The sequence below is a fragment of the Myxocyprinus asiaticus genome, chromosome 27, assembly GCF_019703515.2.
Source record: "Myxocyprinus asiaticus isolate MX2 ecotype Aquarium Trade chromosome 27, UBuf_Myxa_2, whole genome shotgun sequence".
NCBI lineage: Eukaryota > Metazoa > Chordata > Actinopteri > Cypriniformes > Catostomidae > Myxocyprinus > Myxocyprinus asiaticus.
This window is the reverse complement of record NC_059370.1, coordinates 31,400,595-31,411,194: the sequence shown is the minus strand read 5'-3', so window position 1 is coordinate 31,411,194 and position 10,600 is coordinate 31,400,595. Positions and strand designations below refer to the sequence as shown.

Here is a 10,600-nt window from a genome sequence, read left to right as displayed (position 1 = left end):
TTGTTGATAAGTTCTATGTGATTTTCAGTGCTGCTTTTAGTCCCTCTGGTTTTAGGTTAGAATAGGGCTGCTTTTCACAGGGAGATGTGATTTGTGATCTGTGCCGTCCCGAGAGAGGCAGTCTGAGCAGGTTAGAGTGCATGCTACTGTCACAATCTTCCACCTCACTTCTCTAATGCCCACTGTGGTCCCCTGTCAGCTTGTTTCATCTGGAACAATGGATCATCAATATTTCAGAGCTCTGACATGCAGAATGGAGCACTGATTAAAGTCAGCCTGGAAGTTCTTATTGTTTGTAGTATTCTCTGCTTGGAAGGAAGACAAAGCTTCTTTGCTCTGAGCCCTCTCTCATGCAGTTTTTGATGTTTTCCATTTTTCTTTACTTCCTACGGTCTGGAATGAATCTAGCTAAGTGGGTTATGGCTTGACCCAAGGTATGGAGATGTACAGTATTGCTGGAACCAATATATATATATATATAAGTATATTCTCCGATAAGAAAATCAGAATTGTTTAAAATTAAAACAACCTGCTTTCAATGGAACACACGTGTGAGGAGCTGTAAGGAAATCTATATCTGGCAGAGATATCTCACACTGATGTGGGCAAGACATGTGCTGTCTATTAAAGGTCGGTGGAAACATGTTTGCCTGAGTTTCCTCTCATTCTCTCCAGAGCACTTCCTTTCTCTTTGGTATATCATGACTGTTAAAGAGCACTTTCCTGAATATATTTGGCTATGACAGAGTCTGTCAGTTACTATAAGAATGTAGTCTGTTCCCTCGCCCACCCAATTCCCAGACAGAGAAAGAATATAACACGATTATAACATGACCTTGAAGAAAAAAAATGACACTAGGTTTTTGAAGATCAGTGATATTTTATGCAAACAAAGCTAATAGCTGTAAGACCAAGGTGTAAACAAACCTCAATGAATGTTAACACTTTCAGACACTTTATGCTGTTTAACCTATTGATGCTAATGCAGCCCCCTCTAAATATATTTAGCTAAGTATTAACAGCTGTTGAAGCTCATTTAACCCACCCACAAGTCTAGTAAAAAAAAAAGGTTAATAATGCTGACAAATTATACAGATGTATAAGTTGTCAACATTATTAACAATTTTGGACAGTAGACTATATAGCAAATGTGAACGCATTTAAGCAAAGTGAAGTCAGGCCCGTGGGTGGGTTAAATGAGCTTCAACAGCTGTTAATTCTTAGCTAAATACATTTCTTTATTTCTCTGCCTTTGAACAATTTTATAAAATATTTATTATAATACTCTAATTGGTAACGCTTTACAGTAAGGCTCTTTCTATTACTTAATCATGACCTAATAACGAACAATATTTTTTACAGTAATTATTAATCTTGGTTAATGCTAATTTCTAAATATACTATTTCACTGTTACTTTACGTTAGTTCATAATGCATTAATTAATGTTAACATATATAACTTATTTGTATGTTGTATTAATAAATGCTGCAAAACTATTGTTTGTTTTTAGTTCATGTTAACTTAAGCTGGCGTCACACTAGCAGACTCAATACAACTTGATTTTGAGCATCAGTGAGCAGGGGTGGGGGTTGGGGGCAGTTTTCCTCTGGCTTAAAAGCATGTATATAATACCATATTAGTTATCTATTTGTAATACAAGTCATGGTTTAAATCAGTTAACTGAGTAGATGTCGGTAGCTAATGTTTAAACTAAAGGATTTTGTATGAACTGTAAGGTTAATGACAAAGTCTTTGAAGTCCATCTGGAATTGACTGCGGAAGTGCATGTAGATGCGGTGTCCTGATTAAGTCTTTAGTTGACAATTAATTTCTTGTTTATTCCATATTCCATCACAAAGTCTTAATTTCTATGTAAATATGACTTTGACAGATGTGATCAAAGAATTGAATGCCATTTTATACAGTTTAGACAGTACAACCTTGATTTGAGCATGTACAAATCTCATTTGACTATTGGTGAAAACATGCAGACTGTTACATGCATGAAGTAAAATATAACAAGGACACATCAACGATAGCGAAACAAAACAATCAAATAAACAAAGACAATTAAACTTTTCATATTTCATAAACTTTTTTCTGTTCTCCAAATCAAATGCATAACAGAAACTCCCACTTCTAAAAAGAATCTTAATAAGGATCCTAACCTCATTTCTGAATGATTTTTAAACAATAAAAGCAAGGAGAAAAGCGCATTTGAGCTGAAGGATGGTTCACTCATGCAGAGATCAATCAATAATGCATCAAACCACCAAAGAAACAAGTGACAAGCTTTTCCAGTTGCTAGCTATGGATGAAATATTGACAGGTTTAAAGTGAAAGACTATAGAGGTGATTGCTACTTAAAGCAGTTTCAGGCCTGCATGTGTCTATTCTGGTCTCTCATCCACTCATCCAAATGCATAGAGGGATAAATAAAGCAACAAACGCAATCCATCAGGCTTATGGAAATTATTAAAGCTCTATCCTGAATGGGTCCTCAGCAAGTGTTTTACTCTCTCCCACCAGAATGTAACCTGGAAAAAGAGCTGTATTTTGTGGGATTGAATGTAAATTTTTAATGTTCAGTGTTGTTTTCCTTTTTAGTGGCAACCTACTCTATCTTAAATTCAAGTGAAGTACCGTTTTTGAGGTTTGTTCTATGAGACTTCATATCTGGCTTGAAGTATTATACATCTCTTTATTGCACTCTGTCTAGAAAACAATCAGACTGGTTGTGAAACCAACATGGCCAGCTGTGGATTTTGGGGTCACAGTTTGTTCTTTAATTTCACAAACAGCCTATATGTATACCTATGGAACAATTTGAACAAAAACAATTTGAGACTAAAACAAACATTAAACATTTAGACACTAAAACAAAAGGTGAAGATCATTTAAAAAATATTTTCTGTAATGGGGTAGAACTATTGCCTTTAGGTAGTTTCTCGTTTTTATTTACATTATACTAAGATAAATGATGCCTCAAGATAAATGATGCAGATTTCCATGTAAATGCTCACTTGATTATTGAACACACTTTTCTCTGGAGGTAGATTGTGAACATTCTTAAATGCAATATAATACGAGTCTCATTCGTACAGTTATGCATGGCAAGCTGACTAATTTCCTGTTGGAATAATCTGGACAAGTTTGAGGGAAAATGCCTTGTGTAGAACAGAACAGTGGCTCTGGCCCCTAAATTGATAAATTCAGTAAATGTGTTCTGATTCCTGTTTTACATTTCAATTGGGGGGTAAAAACAGCAGAAAATCAATCCTGTGTTCACATGATATTGTCAACATTGTGCTTTCACACTCACAGGCATTGTTTAATGATATGTTGAATGATTATTTGTGAATAAAGCAGAGAATTGGGTTAACTCTTTTAAAATTAATTCAATTGGGTGCAATATAGTTAATTTGTGTATTCACTATATAGTGAACTTGAAAGGTGGCAGTTCTTATAGTCAGGTCCCTACGATCTGACTAATGGTGCCATGATGGGAAACCATGAACCAAACCAAAACCATTTTCTGAACTGGCATGTACAACCAAAACACACATTTTCTAACTATAGAGTGTCACCTACTGGTTATAAAAGGAAACACTTTCAATAGAGTGCTGAATGAACACTGACTCTAAATGCTCAGTGCAAAAGAAGATTTTGTAAATGATAAATATCCGTAAGAGCACACTATAACACCATAATCACAATTATAATTAATGTATGATTAAATATATTACAACATGTTGATTTCATACTCAGTATACTACAATTCCAGTATTTGCTGAGGCTGTTATAGAACTGCCTGATCTATAAATGACTCTTAATATATGGAAAATTAATTTCACTAAATCGAACATGCATTATTTAGCATGTGGTCTCTTGGTCAATGTTAAATATGAGGTAACAGGTCTCAAGATGGTCTGTCCCGATCATGTGGTGAAACTGTGGCTGCAGATCTTCTGGTGTAAGGCCATTCAAAAAGTGCTCACTGATTTCCTCAAAGACTGAGGCTCCAACATCTTCTATAAATACAGATAGGAAAACAGTATTAATTAAGGGAATACATAATTTTGGGAATACAGGGTTTTACCGCATTATGTTGTCATGGCATTGAAGTTGAAAAACTGGACATAACATTACAAAGAAAAGGTTTAAGCAATTTTATCACACTAAAATCATGTTAGCACGCATATTGTTTAGGTCTTGTGGCTATACTTTTGTAATAGTGAGTATTTTAATGTTTACAGATTGGCCTCATTCACTTCCATTGTAAGTGCCTCACTGTAACCCAGATGTTTGCTCTTTTTTTGTTTTTTAAGAAAAGGAGGGACGAGTCTAAATTATTTTTGTGGTAATCAACATTATACCACAAATGCTGTTGAATAAGCTGGTATTGAACCCGGAATAGTCCTTTAAGTTGTGATAAGAGAAAGTATTTTAATATAGAAAAAAATCACAACAAAATGTACAGTATATATGTGCATGTTTACCCATGTATTTCTCTCTCAGCACTTTCATTGTGACTGAGAAACCGTCAGCATCTTTGAGCTCCAGTTCAAAGGAATCATTCTCTGAGACATAGTTCATGACTTCTCTGGCACAGCTGACCACTTCTGCCAGGTCATCATCCTCAGCTTCTTCAAAGTCATCTGGATAGTCAGAGATGTCCTCATCATCAGACACAACTGTCAAAAGAAAATAATCCTTATTACATTTCTCAAAAGCACTGGAAGAGCCAGCAATAATATGAGATCATGTTTACGTCACAGTCCAACTTTGCATATTCCCTTGCAATTAAAATTGCAAATATGGGGCCTGGGTAGCTCAGCGAGTATTGACGCTGACTACCACCCCTGAAGTCGTGAGTTTGAATCCAGGGTGTGCTGAGTGATTCCAGCTAGGTCTCCAAAGTACCCAAATTGGCCCGGTTACTAGGGAGAGCAGAGTCACATGGGGTAACCTCCTCGTGGTCACGATTAGTGGTTCTCGCTCTCAATGGGGCACATGGTAAATTGTGCGTGGATCACGGAGAGTAGCATGAGCCTCCACATGCGGAGTCTCCACGGTGTCATGCACAACGAGCCACGTGATAAGATGCGCGGACTGACATCTCAGAAGCGGAGGCAACTGAGACTTGTCCTCAACCACCCGGATTGAGGTGAGTAACCGTGCCACCACGAGGACCTACTAAGTAGTGGGAATTGGGCATTCCAAATTGGGAGCAAATGGGATAAAAAAAAAATAATAATAATAAACAAATTTGATATTAATAAATATTATTTTTAATGCCATTAAACCACTCTCTTACCACAAGACTCCTCAGACATCTCTTCAACCACATTTGCAGGGCTGGAGGAGACATCTTCCCTTGAAACATCCTCAGAGGATATCAAGCTATCATGTTCGTCAAAGTCCTCTGAATAATCAGACTCTGTTCTTTCATGGGCCACTTCCTCCTCAGTATTGCATGTTCCCTGTGTTTTGTCAGAGATTGCTGCGGCACTGTCTGTTCTGCTTTCCATAGATGACATTTCACTGTTAAAGTCTTCTTTTGTTTGAGGTCTGGATTCAGCATTAACTTTTGTCAGTTCTTTTTCTTGATGTGCGATGAAGTTCCCCAGATGTTCTTGCACATAGGTCATGCTAAGAATGCTGCTTGCACTCGGTCTGTTCTCCGGAACCAAGGAAAGCATTTTCTCAATCAATGTATGCATGTCTTCTGAATACCTCTCAGGAGCCTTTGTGTATTCACCTTTTATGATCTTGTAAAACAGACTTAAGAGATTTTTGGCTTCAAAAGCTGGTTTGAGGGCACAGAGCTCATACAGTAAGCAGCCAACAGCCCATATGTCAGATTTGGTGCTGTATGGGATATCCTGGCAGAGTTCTGGACTCAGGTAACTGGGGGTTCCCACACAGGTGGAGGCCATGTCAAGCGTGTGGTTCATGACCTTTGATATTCCAAAATCCCCCAGTTTAATCACACCTCTCTTGGTTAACATCACATTTGAAGGCTTGATATCTCTGTGCAGGATTTTTATCGAGTGTATGTAACTGACTGCCATGACAACTTGCACAAACCAGTTCATGATCTTGCATTCTGCAAAGAATTGTCCACCCTTCTGCTCTTTAATGTGGTCATCAAGTGTTCCACCATCACAATAATCCATAATGATGTAAATATGGTCATTAGTTGAGTCAAAGAAAGTGTCAATCCATGTTATAATATGAGGGTGCTTCAGGCTCCTGAGAATATCTGCTTCTTGCTGCACAACCTCTTTGGTCTTTCGAGAACTGTCCACATGTATTCTCTTGACAGCACATAATTTCTTTGAATCCACATGTTTCATCAACAACACAACACCTGCTCCTCCTCTGCCAAGTGTAAGGACTGTGGCATATTTCTCCATGTCTTTACACTCTCGGTTAACCAAACATCCTCTTTATTTCTGTATTAGTAGCAGGAACTCTTTAGAACCCTTGAGAATTATGATTATGGCCACTTGTTCGCTAGATAAGTACTGCTTTCTCCCGAAGAAACACCAAACATGTAGGCAAACACATTATATGAGCTTCCAATAAATCAACTTAACTATGTAAACTACTGAACTGACAGATGGAGCAACGTTTTCGAAAACAAACATATTTAAAATCTTTATTACCTTTGGGTCATCGTGCCTTATGGACAAAACGAAACTAAATCATTTATTTTAAGATAAAGCTGTCATTTGGCGTGCTGTCGGTCGTTGTGTCAAAAACAGAAGACAGCTATGTTGTCGTCGTGTTGCCATGGCAACAGCTGCTTCATTCAAACGGGAATCCGATTCGAAACACGTCTGATAACATTACTTGCCTAATTAAACTGAAGAATGTAAAATTTACGACAATAAATCGCACAGAATACGTAAGTGATTTCCATACTACATTTTTCACAAAAGTAAGTTAGAGGGACAGGCATGATGACGGGTCTCTGTCTATAAGGTAACCCTCGGCAGCCAAAGTCTCGCGAGGCAGTAGGCAAGAGTAGGTTATCAGGAGGGAGAAGGAGAAAAGATAATATAATAACAAGACTAAGGTTGGGTCATACAGGGCTGAACAATACATTATACTTAATAGGCAAACATCCAACAGGATTTTGTGAAGTGTGTGGAGTCAGTGAGTCGGTGGCGCATGTAATTATTCATTGTTGGAAATATAGAGTGGAAAGAAAGTGTAATAGAAGAGTTAAGCAGAAACAGAGAACAGCTTACGTTAAAGTATTTGTTAAATCCACAAATAGGAAGTGATAAAAGATCTATAGTGATGAAACATCTGAAAAGTTCTGGGCAAGTTAATCGAATATAAGGTGAAAGGATTTATTTATTTATTTATTTTTAATTATTTTTTTATAGGGGGCTGCATGTGGAAGCTGGAGGAGCTGAACACGCAGCGCCAGCTGAAGTTGCAGTCTGACGGGGTTAGAAAATTAGGTGTGAAGGTAGATAGGGTGGTGTAGGTATTTTATTTGTAAATAGAGTGTCGATGGTCCAAATGGGCGATAGGTGGCGGTAATGCACCAATGGGTTTGCGAACCGCCGTTAAACAGCAAGAAGAAGAAGAAAGTCGTGAAAGTCTTAGACGCTGTTAATATGGTTAGGTTTACGGTAGGGTCTTTAGCGTTGTTGGGGGTGGGAAGATGTATGGTATGATTAATCTTGACTACAAAGCAATAAATTAAATAATTAATTGTTGACATGTGTAATTTTCAGGTTTGCCGCGTGGGAATATGTGTACTGATCTCTGACTGAAGTGAGTTAGCTCGTGTGTGCTAGCTAACATTTAAGAGGAATCATCCTACACGAGGTACAAAATGATTGGGAGTATGAGTACTCTCAGTTGGAAAGCTTTGGTTGGACTGCAGGTGAAGAGGCTCAGCGTATGGGAAACTTTGTGTTGATTTTAGTCCAACAACAGTGGCTATTTTCAGTATATATATATCAAATTTAAGTCCTGGAAAACCCTTGAAAATAGCCCTTTTTACCAAGAGGTGCTTAAAAAGTGCTTAAATTGTAGAAAATCTTAAAATATGTTGCTTAAATCATTTAATAAATGAAATTTATTTATTTATTTTTGGAAAAACATGACGACAGACCACTGCTGAAGCAGACAGTACATAGTTGGTTCTGACACTTGGCACCTGTTACTTTTGGCAGCGCTGTTTAGAATGGGCCAATCACAATCAATTGTTACTGGAGGATTTAAAATACATATTTTATAGATACCGCTGTGGCGGATTTAACAAGTATGAATCCTTACAACTATCAGTTTTAATTAAAAATTACTCTCCAGAGTGAAAAAATAAGATGAGATGTAAAACGTTCTGAGATTTGAATGCAGATAAATGGAGGATTCAGTTTTGTGAGCAGTCTAGCGCCCCCTTGTGTAAAGAAAGCATTGTCTCTCACAAAATAGGTTATTTCTGACAACATTTGGGTCAATATCAAAATATGTTGACAAACATTTCCCTTGACCTTTTTTTAATCATGAAAAAGCTTTCAAATAGCAAATAAAAAATAAAAGGTATCATTCTATAACCCAACCTTTAATGATATGAAATGGCTTGACTCTGTTTTGCAATTTTTTTGAAAATATATTTGAAATTGTTGATTGCCTGAAAGAAAATCCTTGTCCCCTTCACCTGGTGTACCACTTCTATGACATGTAAAGTTATTTATGTATTTATTTTGTACTTATTTTTAACACAAGCATTAGTGCAAGGCCGAACAAGTGTACAAAAAAATCATTGTTAATTTTATTTATTTTTTTTTTTAAACAAATTTAAATACAAAAAGTTGTGGAAAATAATTTTTAAGGTCAAAGTTCAGAGGCTGCTTAAATATGCATATAGTGATTTTTCCCAGCATGTTAAAAAGTTATTAATTCACATTTTAACATTTTCACACAAAATATTTGGTGGTGTACCCCATTTAACCCTCATTAGTGTTCACTTGCTCTGTTCATGAAACAAAATTAAATAATAAAAGAACAACAGCCAAGTTTTTGTTTATGAATAAAAATGTATGTCAACATGTTAAAAAATGTTTACCATCAGCATTAATAGACAAAAACTGAATTGAATGGAAAATTTCATTATTTTGTATGTTAGAAAGTCAACATTTTTTGAGAATGACCCATTTTTAATTTCGTTAGCAAACATGGAACATAGCACATGAGTCATTTGGACTACAGTTTACAGACCCAGTGATTCACTTTTGTCGGAAAGCGAAGTGCATTTTAAGGAGCACACTACAGTTGCACATCAGTTTCATCATGAATGAACCAAGAATTGTTACTGTGAGAATATGTAGTTAAAGATGCACATTGAGATATGTTGTACTTGTAATAAGTGGTGTTTAATCAAAATAAATTAAATTAAAAAAAAAACAATATATATATATATATATATATATATATTTAAAATTAACAAATAAAGAATTAGTTTTAATGAAAACTCGAGCATAGTCCTTGAAAACAAATAAAAATGTGCTTGAAAAGTCTTTGAATTTAACTTCATAGCATCTGCACGAACCCTTAATGATAAACAAAGGTGTATATCAAAGCAGCAGGTATTGAAACAATATTTAGACCAGAAGTATTTCCATTGTTTACAAATATACACAGATGGTTCAAAAGACCCTGATTGTGGGTGTACAGCTGCTGCAGTGGTCATTCCCCAATTCAAACATAAGATAAACAAAAGGACACCAAATTATCTATAAGTTTACACATCAGAAATTATAGCAATTCAGTTGGCTCTTCATTGGGTGGAAGAAGTTCATCCAATAAATGTGGTGATCTGTTCTGATTCTTTTTCTGCACTCATAAATTTATTGAATGGGAAATCTTCATCAAGACAAGACATTCTGTTGGAAATTCTTCAGATTTTATTCAGGTTACACCAACAGAGAATAGGAATGATTTTTGTGTGGGTACCTGCTCATGTAGGGTTGGAAGACTAGGAAGAAGTGGATGTTATGGCCAAGAAGGCTTTAAAATATCCAGAAATAGATAAAGGTGCACCATTAAGTAAATCAGAAATTAAAGAGTTAATTAAAGGGGCTGTAAAGGGAATGTGGGACAGGGAGGGAAATGGAAGACATCTTAACAGTATTCAAAGGGTTGTAGGTCATGAGAGAGCGGTTTATGGCAATCAAAGGGATGATACTGTTATTTCACATCTTTGTATAGGGCACAATGTATTGAATTTGTTACTAAATATTATTGGCAAATACGACACTGGTTTGTGTAACACATGTAGACTACCAGAGACAGTAGAGCATGTGCTGTTACAGTGCATTGGATACAGTTGAAGTCAGAATTTTACATACACCATAGCCAAATACATTTAAACTCCCTGCCTTATGTCAGTTAGAATCACTACTTTATTTTAAGAATGTGAAATGTCAAAATAATAGAGAGAATGATTTTTTTTATCTTTCATCACATTCCCAGTGGGTCAGAAGTTTACATACACGTTGTTAGTATTGTTGTGGAGCGTGGAAAACTTTTCTGTAAGAGAACTCTCGAAGTGAGTAAACTTTTTTTAAATTA

General features: G+C 36.2%; 1 protein-coding gene across 2 annotated transcripts; it reads right to left on the bottom strand.

The window, feature by feature from the left end:
* Positions 1-1,918: 1,918 nt before the first annotated feature.
* On the bottom strand, positions 1,919-6,759 carry LOC127418381 (serine/threonine-protein kinase Nek4-like). 2 transcript variants are annotated; one of them, XM_051659025.1, is made up of 4 exons: positions 6,673-6,759; positions 5,319-6,531; positions 4,501-4,695; positions 1,919-4,032 (listed from the first exon to the last, which is right to left on the bottom strand). In XM_051659025.1, exons 2-4 carry the CDS (start codon positions 6,418-6,420, stop codon positions 3,875-3,877), a joined length of 1,455 nt encoding a protein of 484 aa, XP_051514985.1. In that variant the 5' UTR covers positions 6,421-6,531; positions 6,673-6,759; the 3' UTR covers positions 1,919-3,874. The 2 variants fall into 2 exon arrangements, with proteins under 2 accessions (XP_051514985.1, XP_051514984.1); XM_051659024.1 differs by having other exon boundaries at positions 5,319-6,741.
* Positions 6,760-10,600: the final 3,841 nt, after the last annotated feature.